Source organism: Pelophylax lessonae (assembly GCF_965119305.1).
Source record: "Pelophylax lessonae genome assembly, chromosome: 2".
NCBI lineage: Eukaryota > Metazoa > Chordata > Amphibia > Anura > Ranidae > Pelophylax > Pelophylax lessonae.
Genome location: NC_138769.1, coordinates 565,761,202 through 565,776,326, shown reverse-complemented (window position 1 = coordinate 565,776,326; position 15,125 = coordinate 565,761,202). Strand labels below are relative to the sequence as shown.

The following is a 15,125-nucleotide window of genomic DNA, read 5'->3' as shown; positions in this document are numbered from 1 at the left end:
TCTGTCCGTGTTACAACGTTCCCCGTTTGAAATCAGGGAAATCTTGTTATCTCTGCTGTCTAAAAAGGTTGCCTTTCTTGTGGCGATCACTTCTGCTCGCAGAGTGTCGGAGTTTTCGGCCTTGTCTTGCCGCTCCCCTTACCTGGTGGTTCATAGGGATAAGGTGGTCTTGCGACCTAACCCCTCCTTTCTTCCAAAGGTGGTTTCTGATTTTCACCTTAATGAGGACATTGTTTTGCCTTCGCTCTGTGCGAATCCTAAGCATCCTAAGGAGGTTGCTTTGCATTCCTTGGATGTTGTCAGGGTGATCAGGGTTTATCTGTCATCGACTGAATCCTTTCGAAAATTGGATTCTCTCTTTGTCCTTCCTGAGGGACCTCGGAAGGGTATGGCTGCGTCTGTGGCGACCATTTCAAAATGAATCAGACAGACAATTGTACAGGCCTATTCGTTGAAGGAACGGGTACCGCCCTTCCCTGTCAAGGTGCACTTTACCAGAGCGGTGAGTGCGTCCTGGGCCTTCCGGCATCAGACTTCGGTGGCCCAGGTGTGTAAGGCTGCGACTTGGTCGTCAGTGCACACCTTTTTCAAATTCTACAAAATTGATGGTCTGGCATCAGCTGATGCCTCCTTTGGCCGCAAAGTTTTCTGTGCAGTAGTACCGTGAGGGGACCCTGGTTTTATTGCGGGTCCCTGGCTGTTGGGGTTGTTTATCCCCTTGGTTATTTGCTTTCCTGGGTTGTTGCTCCGGTTGAGCCTTCTTTTTTTGTTACCCGGAGGGTTACCTTTCTGTTCCTTTCTCTGATGTGGGTACTGCGTTGCCTTTCTGACGGTTGCGTTTCCCACCCCTCATGTCTACACTGCTTTGGGACATCCCATTGGTGAAGATTGTATGAGTGGGCGGCGACTGTCGGAGGACGTAAGAGAAAACTGAATTTTTGTAAAATTTTACCGTAAAATTCCTTTCTCTGAGTACTCCGACAGTCGCCGCCCCCGCCCCTCTTTTTGGGGTTCTTGGACTCTTAACAGCTTGCTACCAAACTGAGTTGGGATGGCTGATAGCAGGGGGGGTATTGGACCAGTGGGACAGCCCCCATAGGTGTGTCTATGTAAATGCTTTGTTTTTAACAAGTCTTATGCCTAGCTTGCTCCTATGGATAAGAGGTCAATACCCATTGGTGAAGACTGTATGAGTGGGCGGCGACTGTCGGAGGACTCAGAGAAAGGAATTTTACGGTAAGATTTTACAAAAATGGCGTTATTTAAGGAATGCTGTGATTGGTAACAGTCACCTTTGCTTTTGCTCTCAGCTTAACCACTTCTGGAACGGAAGGATTTGCCCCCTTAATGACCAGGCCATTTTTTGTGATCCGGCACTGCGTTACTTTAACAAACAATTGCGCGGTCTTGCGACGCTGTACCTAAATAAAATTTGTCTCTCCCCCCCCCCCCCCCCCCACAATTAGATTAGAGCTTTCTTTTGGTGGTATTTGATCACCACCTTTTTATTTTTTGCGCTATAAACAAAAAAAGCGACAATTCTGGAAAAAAAAACAATATTTTTCACATTCTGCTACATAACCTTCCCAAAAAAAAATTTAAAAATCTAATTTTAACATTTTAGGCCAATTTGTTTTCTGCTACATATGTTTGGTAAAAGAAAAATCACAATAAGCGTAATTTGATTGGTTTGCGGAAAAGTTATCGCCTCTACAAACTACGGGAAAGTTTTTTTATGTCATTTTTATTGTTTTTTTTTTCTTTTTACTAGTAATGGTGGCGATCTGCGATTTTTAGTGGGACTGCGACATTGCGGCAGACAGATCAGACCCCTAACTGACACTTTTGGGGGGGACCAGTGACATTACTACAGTAATCAGTGCTAAATATAGGCACTGTTACTGTAATAATGACACTGGCAGGGAAGGGGTTAACCTAGTGGGTGATCAAGGGGTTAAAAATGAGCCTAGGGGAGTGATTCTATCTGTATGGGAGCAGGGCTTGTGAAATGATCACAGAGACCTGTGTTCCTATATAGCAGGATCACAGGTGCTCTATGATCATTCCAGAGAGAAGAATGGTCAGCTGTGTTTACAACAGCTGCCTGTCCTTCTCTCCCAAGCGGGGAAGGATCGCGGGTGTCAGGCGGCAATTGGAGCCGCCTGCCCCCTGCATAGGAGTCCCCGCTGCCGAGTGAAGCCATCAAAATGCTGGTGGGTAACTGATCATATGAGCAGCACCATGGCAACTGCAGATCAAACAGAGGGTAAGATGGCATCCTGATTGGCTGTAAAGGATAGGAGGGTTTAGTTCTGCTTTACAAATGGGAGTGTATGGGGAATAATGTCTTAAAAAAAAAAAAAAAAAAAAAAAAAAAAGCTTATTTATAATCAATTGTTTCTGCTTCATAGGACTGGGAACAACGGGAAGAAGAACATAACTTATTAATTGAAAGGATTCTTCTTTTGGTGCGCAATATCCTTCATGTGCCTTCTGATCCAGATGAAGAAAAGGTAGTAATTGGCTTTTAGGGCTTGTAAAATTAGAAATATATTAATAATGTTTTGCTATTTTAATATTTGTATTTATGACCGGTACTTCTATACAGTGGGGAACATTTGTATTTGATCCCCTGCAGATTTTGTAGGTTTGCCCACTTACAAAGAAAAAGGGTCTAAAATATTTATTTTAGGTATATTTTAAATGATAGAGACAGGATATCAACTTACAATCCAGAAACAACACATAAAACAAATGTTAAAAATGTAGTTGCATTTCTTTGAGTAAAACAAAGTATTTGATCCCCAAGCAAATCATGACTTAGTACTTGGTAGAGAAACCCTTGTTAGCAAGCACAGATGTAAGACATCTGTGGACCATCCTGTTTCCAGACTTAACAAATCTACTGTAGTCATGGTCGAGGAGTCCCCAGTCTTTACAGACCCTGTGGATAGACGAATTGAGTCTCTGTCCCGCCATTTACATGTGATAGCGGGCTCGATACTTAAACCAATATTCGTGATCGCTCTGGTGTCCCAGACCATAACGGAATGGGCAAAGTTACTAAAAAGTGACTTAGAAATGGAACAGCTCTCTCTGGGCCTGACAGAGCTAACGGACCAAATGGTCCAAGCCCTACTATTTATATGTAAACCGACGCTAGATGCGGCCCCCTTGTAGCCAGAGTGCCTGCAGTGGGGGTAGCTATTACATGCAGGCCTCAAAAAATAAAATCAGATCTCCCCTTTTCGGGAGACAGTTTGTTTGGTTTCTCATTGGATGAGTTCATCCAAGGACTCACAGGCGGGAAGAGCACTCTTTTCCCTCAATCCGCCAAGGGCAAGTCACAGCGTAATAGACGGGGGCCTTATTTCACAGCCCACAGGCGGCCCTTTCGTGCACGCAAGAGAATCTAAGCCATTTAGGTACTCTGGGGGTGTTCCAAGAAGACATGGTCGGGTAAGCTGAGAACAGGCTAATCCAGACCTGCAGGCAAATCCCCGTCTGCATGAAGGGACGCCCTCTCCCATATCTGGGGTGGGGGCAATTCGTTTGCTGTTATCCATCAATCTGTCCTCTCTGCAGACTTGCATGCAAGCCTTAGGCCCAATGGTGTCAACCTTTTGAGGCAGTTTCGTTTGCTCAGTTCCACACGAGACCCTTACAATTCTTGTCAAATGGAACCAAGATCCAAAGTCCTTGGACACTATGATTCGGTTGAGTCACAACACAAAGACTGCTCTTCTATGGTGGCTTCACTCGTTAGCACTACGACAGGGCATGTCCTTTCTCCCATTTTATTGGACTGTGGTAACCACAGACGCCAGCCTGTCTGGCTAAGGAGGAGTGCTGGGGAAGCTGTGTGTCCAGGGGTCCTGAACAGTAGAAGAGTCTAGACTTCCGATCAATATTCTGGAACTCCAAGCAATAAAGCTTTGCCTGACAAATAAATTACAGAGTTGCCCAGTCCGGATTCAATTGGACAATGCTATGGCCGTGGCTTACATCAATCATCAAGGGGTGTCTTGGCGGCCCAGGAGGTGGCCGATATCCTGAAATGGGCGGAAAATTTTGTTCCAGCCCCTTTCTGCAGTGCACATCCCAGGTGTGGAAAACTGGCAGGCGGATTACCTGAGTTTTCAGGTGTTGGATTGGGGGAATGGTCTCTGCACCCAGAGGTGTTTCACCTCCTTTGTGTCCGGTGGGGGACACCCGACATAATTACATAGTTACATAGTAGTTGAGGTTGAATAAAACAGTCCATCCAGTTCAACCTGTACAAGTCTGTGTGAGTCAGTGGCTCGATCATTTCCCATAACCCTCAATGTTGTGATCTTTGAGATGCAATGCACTGTTTCATTGGGCAACTATGTGGCAAATGAGGTTTAATGTTGATAAATGTAAATTTATGCACTTGGGGGCTAAGAATATGCATGCATCATACATACTAGGGCGAGTAGAACTAGGGGAATCCATAGCTAAGAAGGATCTGGGTGTTCTGGTAGATCCTAAGCGTAATAATAGCATGCAATGCCAATCTGTGGTTTCCAAAGCAAGTAAAGTCCTTTCTTATATTAACAGAGACTAGAGAGAGATATAATTTTGCCCCTGTACAAATCATTAGTAAGACCTCATCTGGAATAAGCAGTTTAGTTTTTGGCACCAGTTCTTAAAAAGGATATCGGGGAACTGGAGAAAGTGCAGAGAAGAGCAACTGATAAGAGGCATGGAGGAGCTCGGCTATGAGAAAAGATTAGAGGAACTGAATTTATTCTCTCTTGAGAAGAGGAGATTTAGGGGGGATATGATCAACATGTATAAATACATAACGGGTCCATATAGGGAACTTGGTGTTGAGGTTTTCATTTTAAGGTCAACGCAGAGGACAAGGGGGCACTCTTTACGTCTTGAGGAAAACCCATTTTGTCTCCAAATACGGAAAGGTTTCTCACCGTAAGAGCAGTGAAAATGTGGAATAGACTCCCTCCAGAGGTGGTTCTGGCTAGCTCACTAGATTGCTTTTAAAAAAGGCCTGGATTCTTTCCTGGGTGTACATAATATAAATGGGTACCAATATTTATAGGTAAAGTTGATCCAGGGAATATCCGATTGCCTCTCAGGGGATCAGGAAGGAATTTTTTTCCCCTGCTGTAGCAAATTGGATCATGCAACTGCGGGTATAGGATTGTGTATATAGGATTGTATGGTTGGGTTTTCTTTACTGCTTTTTTTGTTTGTTTGTTATTGGTTGAGCCAGATGGACTTGTGCCTTTTTTCAACCTGAATAACTATGTAACATTTGTTCTACATAGCCATAACACCTGTCTTTGCTGTAGACTGATATACCAGGTATACCTAAAAATTGAGACTAATGGTGGAAATCAGCATGTATACTATATATACTATCTATAGAATAATCTAATCTATAGAACTGCACAGTCCTTTTAAAAGGGTTTCTGTTTTATAAGGAACCTCCTATAGTGTTCTAAAATATACTTCTGCTAATTTATCACCAGGAGAAAAGGGTGCTCACTACTGTTTGAAGGGTTAAAAAAAAAAGTCTAAACAGTGGCTGAAGCTAAAAGTTATTTTCAGCTTTGGAAGATCCAGATCTAAACCATCTAACCATATCTCTCAGGTCCCTACTTACTTGGACTAGTTACTTTCTTCGTGTTAGATTCCTAATTTATTTTATATCCCGAATGCAGCAGGACTGTCGATCTCTTATAGTACTTTTGCTGTAGTAAGAGAAATGAAATTCCAAGGTGTGAGGGAACAGAATAGATCTATGACTGGGTAATCCTTCTTCTATAGGTCTTTATAGATAAGAGGAGTAGCAGGTGTTTAGCACCTCACATACAAGTGAAATATCACTTTTGAATGGGCTAATCCTTTAGAATTATACTGAATTGGGAAATCCTATGTTGTGTTGTATTCCTGGGTGGACACATTTCTTGTGTGCTGTATTCCAGGGTGTAGATGACGATGCAAGTGTTCATGATAGAGTCCTGTGGGCAATCCACATGAGTGGCATGGATGACCTTGTGAAGTTTTTGGCAAGCTCTGAGACCGAGCAGCAATGGAGCATGCATGTGTTGGAAACTGTATCACTCATGTTCCGAGATCAGGTAAGTGACTGCAAGATTCCTATAAACGAACCCTGTATACATTTTTCTGTATCCTTGTTTCTATATAATCTTATCGTGATACTATTCCTTACGTCTTGACTTACTGTTAGCCCCCATTCACTTTGGTGAGACTTGTCATGCGATTCGACAGGTCCAAATTGCATGACAAGTCGCATCCAATTGTCAGCAATCGAATCGTTCAAATTGGTGCGACGTCAGCTTTGTGGTACCGCATCAGTTCCTGTATTATTTTTGGCGATTTAAGGTCCGACTTGCATAGACATCTATGCATGAAGTCACACAGATGCGATTTTGAAATTGTGCAATTTCAAGTTAAATTGCACTATTTCAAAGCCGCATTCATTGTGAACCGGGGCTAAATCTGCTCCCGCACAATGAAACGTGAGTTTGTTAAGCTTTTTGTGTATATCATTGTTTTTGTCTTTTGTAGAGATTGGACATGAATAAAGCATATCTTAAAAAATGTATATATTTTTTTATATTTGGTGATTAAATTTGTGTCAGCCAAATAGTGCCTGAACATTCTAACTGTGACCATCACCATACCCTACAGGCACAGAGTATATTCAATGGCAATTCCAATGCTTCTAATTAGGCTGTAAGTGGTGTATTTATCATGTGCTGCATGATGTGACAATTACTAGTAAGTGGTGACAGGATTGCATCCCTAAAGAAGACCTAAATGGCTGCCTGTATAATTCTGTAAACCTAAAAAATATTATTTTCTTCTACAAAATGTTGTCAATATGTATTGGAAAGCTATTGGTATTTTTTTTTTTTTTAGAATGCAGAGCACTTGGCATCAACTGGCCAAGCTCGTTCCTCTGTAGAAAGAGTGACAGATATGAAAGAACTGGAGATCCTGCGGCAGAGGGAAGTGGCAGAGAAAAAAAGCAGAGTGTTTCAGCGTGGCACACGGTGAGACTTCACAATATTAAATCCATGGAGAGTATGTCACCTATATTGCTATAATGGGTTCAAGGAAAGCAAATAAAGCTGTAGTTGTGTCAGGTGTTATCCGTCCCAATGTTTTGGGGGTTTTTTGGTGGTGGTACAGGGGATAGACTCCGGTTATGAACACTGATCCTGCCCAAAGTTGTCTGAGCCGAGTACCACTTGATTTTTTACTTTAAGGCTCCTTTCACACTATCCGTCCGTCGGACGGATTCTGTTTTTCTCAGCGGGGGATCGAGCCGCCGATCCCCCACTGAGCAGCAGGAGGACAGCTGTGTCTCCGCGCTGTGTGCGGAGACACAGCTGTCAGTTCCCCATGCATCTCTATGGGAGAAATCGGATGGGAACGGACCGTCGGTCCGTTCTCATCCGATCCCATCCGATCCGCTGGACGGATGGAAAATAGGGTTTCCATCCGTCCAGATTTGACGGATCGGGTCGGATGTCAGTGGACATGTCTCCGCTGCCATCCGATGCCCCATAGGAATGCATGGGGGGACCGTTCAGATCTGCCAAAAAAACATACAGGCGGATCTGAACGGTCCGCCTGTGTGAAAGGGGCCTAAAGGTCTGTGCTGATTGATAAAAAATCTTTCAATTGGTATGTAGTTGGGTTTTGCCTTTTGCTGAAGGACATTTGCAGTGACGTCATTAGGGTTGGTGTCATCTGGTCCAGTAAAACATGGTTTCCCACCCCCCCCCCCCCCCCCAACAAAAAGAAAGAAAAAAAAAAAAAGATTTTCCCGCTTTTTGAAAGTGTGCCAAAGATGCAGCATCCGGGACTTTTGGTGCGCTTTCAGAAAATGCAAAAAAAAAAAAAAACGCTCAAACTAATAGAAATCTATAGGCCTGCAGCTATTACTGCAGGTAAAATGTAGCAAACCCCCTTTACATTACACAGCCCCCGTACCTCTGGTTCCCTTTACATTACGCAGCCCCCGTACCTCTGGTTCCCTTTACATTACACAGCCCCTGTACCTCTGGCTCCCTTTACATTACACATTCTCCTGTACCTCTGGACCCATTTACATTACACAGCCTCCATACCTCTGGACCCGTTTACATTACACAGCCCCCATACCACTTTACATTACACATTCCCCGTACCTTTGGATCCCTTTACATTGCACAGCATCCGTACCTCTGGTCCCCTTTACATTACGCAGCCCCCCCACATCCCTGGACCCCTTTACATTACACAGCCCCCCCCAAACACACCTCTGGACCCCTTTACATTACACAGCCCCTACTCCTGCAGCTTTGCCCCTTCCTACCTTATTCCAGCATGCAGTGAGAGATACACAGCAGCAGGAGAATAAGAGAGAAAAACAGCAGCACTGAATGGACAGCCAGAGCTGCCACAGTTAACTTTCCAATTTAACCAGCAGGTGATTGGTTGCTAGGACCATCTTGCTAGAATTACCTACTGCTTAACTTCCAAAGTAACCTCCGGCAACTCCCACTGTTTATTTAGCACTACTGGTTTCTCTCTCCCATTCTGCCTCCTGTTTCGCTCTGCTGGATTAGTGACTGGCGAAGGCAATCTGGTGGCTGGCCCTGGGTGTCACCCCTCTGGCGGGTGTCACCAGGGTGCGGTCCGCACCCCCATAGCGACGCCATTGTACATTTGATCTGTCTAAGCTCATTTATCAAAAGCACAAGAATCAAAATTCCTTTTTAGCAGGATAAATGAGCAAACACATTAATGCATAAAACTATGTTTGTGCATGTTTGTGGTTGTCTTTGTAAGTGCTGACAAGTCAGTTATTTACCTCATATGCATTTTATTAGTTTTAATGGGCCCAATGACCTCTCCATATTCATAAAGGCAATAATAGATTTGTATGGTACATGTTAGTAGGATGATTTCTATAACTGTATTTTATGGAGGCAGTAAAGTGATGCTTTTAGACAGATGTGCTACAGGGTCCACATATCTTCGTGGTTGAGATCTGACCAATGTGGCAACAGCATTAAAAGTTTGTTTTCTGTTCACAGGCATTCACGATTTGGAGGTTCCTACATTATTCAGGGTTTGAAGTCAATTGGGGATAAAGATATCATATACCACAAGGGACTTCACAATGTAAGTGTCAACTTGGACCATTTTTGCTTCTAAACTCTACACTTTTCCTGTAATCTGTGGAAAGTAGTACACCTTGAAAGCTAAAACTATAGGTGACTTTTATTTACACTATCCTACACTTTTTGATTTTCTTTTTCCTGCTTTTTGTCCCCTAATTTTACAGCTGAACGTGAAATTATCAGGACCTAAAATTTACCCAACTTTAGAAATAATGCTAAATTGTTGAAATGACTAATTCCCCGGGGGGAAGAGAAACAATCCAAGGGTGGCCAGCCACCCCCCCCCCCCTTCCCCCAGGTGTGGTAGGCTGAAGTACCCTGTGGCTGGACAGGACTGAAAGCTGTACTAAGTGGTATTCGTGTTTAACTCCGTATGCATTCAGGGACCTATGCTCAGAAAGCAGGTATTTTCACATGAGTTCTCCGGCCTGCCATAGACTTTGACAGGCTTCAGGCAGCAGGGCTGGTGCTCCCACACACTAGAATGGGAGGAACAGAGACAAACTGCCTAGTGTGCAAGGAGTTCTACAAGTAACTGCTTTAATCTTTACATTATTTCTGTCTCCTTTTTGAGCCTTTAAATCCTATATGCCCAGGATTTGGCTAAGGCCTTGACTTCTGGCGTTTGTTTTTTCTTCTTCAGTGCCAGTCAACTTTGACTGGCACTGAAATGATGTGTGAAGGATGAAGTAGGTCTTAATGCCAGCTTGGGTGGACATTAATGTTCTGTGCACATCCTGGGCCTAACATCAAGGGCTCCACAAGGAGACAAAAATGAATCTGAATATTAAACAAGGTACTTGCAGATGGCACAAAGGGGGGTATGATTTGCTAATGCTGGAGAGTGAGAAAACGAGTGAAGCTCTGCATAGAAACCAATTAGCTTCCAGATTTTTTTTAATTGAACAAGCTGAAATTAGAAGCGGATTGGCTACCATTTACAGCTGTACCAGATTTTGCACACTCCAGTTTAAGTAAATCAACCCCAAAGTGTCTGTGCTTCAGCAAAATTGTTAACTTATATACTTTTCAAACCGTTAAGGTTTTACTTTATAAATAATGCTTTACACGAATCAGGAGGTCACATCAGCATTAACAAATCACATTACTGTATTTCTTTTACGTAAGACTTACGGATTTCCATACCATAGATTTAAAAAAAAAACTGACCCAGCTCCCAGGACAGTGCAATGTAGTGGCTTTCGTTTATTGAAGACTGTCTGTTTTCAATCAACTGTGACGTTGGAGGCCACAAAGTGCTGCCCACATTATACATAGATGATTAAAACCTGTAATTATAGATTAAAATCTATAATTAGAAACAGATTTAATATAGTAACAGAGTTTAAAAGGGGGTTTACATTGAAGCGTTTGTTACCCCAACACTTCATATTCATGATATGTGCCTGTTGTACCATGTACTTGTATGAGCAAGTATCCAGTTCTTTGTATTGCTTCCTGTGTGTGACATTCCTGGGGTTCCTGTCAGTCCCTCTACTTTCCTAATGAAAACTGATCAGACTAAGCAGGAGAACACATCATGGTCAGTTCTCTAGCTATGCTAGTAACTCAGCCTGCTCTCCTCTGATGATCACGCGCCCCTGCTGCACAGCCATTCATTAGGAAGCTTCGTGTACTGCTGCTTCTACTCCCCCAGCTGTTTTGCAGCCAAAAACATAGGAAATGTGATCACTTATAAAAAATGGAAAAAAGGTAGTTTCTTGCCAACCATTATGTCTCTACTGCCTTCTTGTCTCTTACTTAAGATACTTCTGTGCATATTTGGGGGAATGGGATCCCCCATATGGGACAGTTATGGTTTCTGGCAGTGGGAAGAGCCTTAGAAATCATATACTTCAGGTTAAAAGTTCTATCATTGCGTAGAACAATTTACAGCAGTTACGCTTTAGTGACGTTTTGATATCATGGTCCTTAAGCTTTGCATAAATATCATTAGCTAGGTGGTCAGCTAGATGGCTGCCTCATAGAGTTCATGATGTCTTTGACAATCTATATGCAGTTTATAGCCGGATACTTGTTCTTCCTTTTTATATGAGTTTGTATTTCCGTGGGGGTCTCATGGAAGACCTAACCCGATTGCCACGGTTTTCTTTCGGTCTCTCCCCTTCCCGTGCTTATGTGCCACTATTATTGCATGTTAAGAGTAGACATATGCCGGTTTTCGGTAATTCTATATAACGCGGTATTGCATACCCACGGTATTGTTATTGTGGCATTTTTAAAATACCGATTTTCTCTGCTCCTCAGTCTGACTTGTGAATTGATACATTTGGATGACTCATTCTTCACTCAGCAGTTCGCTCACTCAATAGAAAACAGCTCTGGTAATATGATCCTAGAGTGAGAGACTTGGCTCCTCCCTGTAACCAATCAGACTGCTCCCACTCAGCACATACCCACATGCTTCCTTCCCGGGCTCAGAGAGACACAGTGAGAGACACAGTGCCTGTGTTCTAAAATTTTCTCGGACCCGTGAAAAAATCGGACCTCGTCACTTCCGGTTATGGGAGTCTCAAGTGCGCATGCGCACAAGACATTATCTTGGTTTGGTAAACTTATAACACATAGCGGGCAGTTGAATGAGAGAAGGCGGGGCTGAGGTGGGACGGAAGACACCGCCGCGTCATCTGCAGAGCTGAATAGAGGAGGCGGGACGGAGGTGCGGCCGTGTAATAAATGCAGGACTTTAGCGACTCCTTGTTTTATTATCTTTAGTAATTATCGTATTATTTATCCTTAGGATTTCATTACATTTAGTATTTCTTATTTTGTATTATAGAAATACTAAATGTAATGAAATCCGAAGGATAAATAATACGATAATTACTAAAGAGAATAAAACAAGGAGTCGCTTAAGCCCTGCATATATTACACGGCCGCACCTCCGTCCCGCCTTCTCCGCCAGCTCTGCATATGTGCCTCCCTCCCTAATGTCTCGATGACGCGGCGGTGTCCTCCGTCGCACCTCAGCCCCGCCTTCTCTCAATCAGCTGTCCGCTCTCTGTTATAATTTTTCCAAACCTTGAAAAATGTCTTCTGCGCATGCGCACGGACGACTCCCATCAGCTGTATTGTGATGCTCTGTCACCGGAAGTGACGAGGTCCGATTTTTTTTCACGGGTCCGACAAAATTTTACAACACCTGCCTTCTACAAGTGTCTGCAAGTACTTTTACCATACACTGTCACTAGATAGACAGATAGATGGAGAGATAGATAGACAGATAGATGGAGAGATAGATAGACAGATAGATGGAGAGATAGATAGACAGATAGATGGAGAGATAGATAGACAGATAGATGGAGAGATAGATAGACAGATAGATGGAGAGATAGATATACAGATAGATGGAGATATAGATAGATAGATAGAAATCCATACACGGGCATAGCAGCATATATATATATATATATATATATATATATATATATATATATATATATATATATATATAGATGCACAGGCATAGCAGCCCACATTACATTATTATATAGCCATCAAGCAGTGTCTGGCCTACCTGGTGATGACTGGTCCTGGCGCTCCAATCCGATGGCCTGGTCATTAAGGGGGCAAATCCTTGCGGCCCAGAAGTGGTTAAACCTGCAGGAGGAGCGGTGTTTTTATTTGTAAATTACTTTACTATTGGTTTAGGCCTGGTTCACATGTATGCAGGTTAGCGGTTCACATGTATGCGGGTTAGCGGTTCACATGTATGCGGGTTGGCGGTTCACATGTATGTGGGTTAGCGGTTCACATGTATGTGGGTTAGCGGCCCATATCTGCACAGGGATAGGGATAGCAGCCCATTGATTTGAATGGGGTTGGGCTGCTATGCCTGGGTTTTCAGCTGAAAAAAGCCGCATGCAGAATTTTAAAAAATGCAGTGGCGGTGAACCCCATCCTGCTTTTGCACCATGCGACTTACTTGCAGTTCCTGCACACGCAAACTGTTTTTAAATGCTGGGCCCATGTATTTAATATGCAGAAAGCTTGCCAGAGCAGGAACTGCAGGTAAGTCGCATGGTGCAGAAGTAGGATGGATTTAAAGGCCACTGCATTTTTTTAAAATGCTGCATGCACCTTTTTTCTGCGTAAAATGAGGGCATAGCAGCCCGTTCAAATCAATGGGCTGCTATGCCTGTGCAAATGTGGGCCGCCAACCCGCATACATGTGAACCAGGCCTAAAGCATGTGAAAAGTAATTTACAAATAAAAACACCGCTCCTCCTGCAGGTTTAACCACTTCTGGGTCACAAGGATTTAGCCCCTAATGACCAGGCCATCGGATCAGAGCGCCAGGACCAGTCATCACCAGGTAGGCCAGACACTGCTTGATGGCTTATTTTAGGCCTGGTTCACAGAGTCTGTACTGACTGACTATATAATTATGTGCAAAAGTGAACCAAAGTCCCTAAATTCAGCAATGAAATTGAAGTGAGGTAGAAATTTAATAATTTAAGTTTAATAATTGAATACCGTGATAATACCGTATACCGTGACAAAACCCTAATCAATTAATCGCAGCATGGAAATCTGATATCGTCACATGCCTAGTTAAGAGCACGTGAGGATTGTTCACTACTCTGCCAAGGGATCTTTTCCCTTTTGTTCTTTTCAAAACAATTAATAAAAAGGATTGAAACAGAAAAAATTGTATTTATAATGTGGTTTTCTAAAATTTTTTTTTTTTTTTTTTTTAAATTTTATCTATCCAAAAATGTTTTGCCTTTCATTTCTATTTTTACCAGTTTACGACCGCCTGCATCCTGTAAATACAGCTGACCGTTCTTCTCCCTGGAATGATCATAGAGCCCCTGTGATCCTTCTATATAGGATCACATGTCTCTATGGTCATTTCAGAAGCCACGCCCCCCCACAGTTAGAATCACTCCCCTAGGCTCACATTTAACCCCTTGATCACCCATAATGTTAACTCCTTCCTTGCCAATGTCATTATTACAGTAACCGTGCATATTTTTAGCACTGATTACTGTAGTAATGTCACCAGTCCCCCCAAAAGTGTCAAAAATGTCAGGGGTCCGATCTGTCCACCACAATGTCGCAGTCCCGCAAAAAAAACGCAGATTGCTGCCATTACTAGTTTAAAAAAAAAAACATAAAAATGACATAAATTTTTTCCATAGTTAGTAGACACGATAACTTTTGTGCAAACCAATCAAAATACGCTTATTGCAATTTTTTTTTTTTTTTTTACCAAAAATATGTAGCAGAAATCAAATTGGCCTAAAATGTTAAAATTTTGATTTTTACATTATTTTTTTTTTTTTTGTTTGGAGAATGTCATATAGCAGAATGTGAAAAATATTGTTTTTTTTTTTTTTTTTCAAAATTGTCGCTCTTTTTTTTGTTTATAGCGCAAAAAATAAAAATCGCACAGGTGATGAAATACCACCAAAAGAAAGCTTTATTTGTGGGGAAAAAAAGGACATCAATTTTTTTTTGGGCACAGTGTCACATGACCGCACAATTGTCTGTAAATTAACGCAGTGCCGAATCGCAAAATAGGGCCTATTCAGGAAGGGGGTAAATCCTTCCAGTCTTAAAGTGGTTAAACTGAATGGGTTGTTTTACAAGGTGATAGTTGACATAAACTTTAAGCTGATCTCTTTCAAAGGAAAAAAAAACAGACTAAGGTTCCTCTTTTTCTGTTGTGTAATAAACTTTATTAACTAAAAAATGTATAGCATGTAATGGTGTTGCTGCATTTTTGACAGTTCAAAAATTATACTCATGATCTTGGAAAAGAAGTAAGAAGAGTCCCTAAAAGAAAGCTACAAGCCAAGGATACAGAGGTCCGCCACCGGTCTGCCCTCAATGTGCGTCTCTTCCTCAAGGAGTTTTGCATTGATTTCCTGGAAAACTGTTATAACAGGCTTATGTACATTGTGAAGGTGA

The 15,125-nt window shown here is 42.5% G+C and overlaps 1 protein-coding gene across 1 annotated transcript in view; it reads left to right on the top strand.

Moving 5' to 3' along the window:
* The window catches only part of TIMELESS (timeless circadian regulator), a 135,122-nt gene that overhangs the window by 28,500 nt on the left and 91,497 nt on the right, over positions 1 to 15,125 (top strand). Inside the window, exons 5-9 of the mRNA XM_082247164.1 lie at positions 2,412 to 2,513; positions 5,973 to 6,128; positions 6,934 to 7,067; positions 9,102 to 9,189; positions 14,945 to 15,121. Of these exons, the coding sequence (XP_082103290.1) occupies positions 2,412 to 2,513; positions 5,973 to 6,128; positions 6,934 to 7,067; positions 9,102 to 9,189; positions 14,945 to 15,121 (657 nt within the window). The remainder of the gene's footprint in view (positions 1 to 2,411; positions 2,514 to 5,972; positions 6,129 to 6,933; positions 7,068 to 9,101; positions 9,190 to 14,944; positions 15,122 to 15,125) is intronic.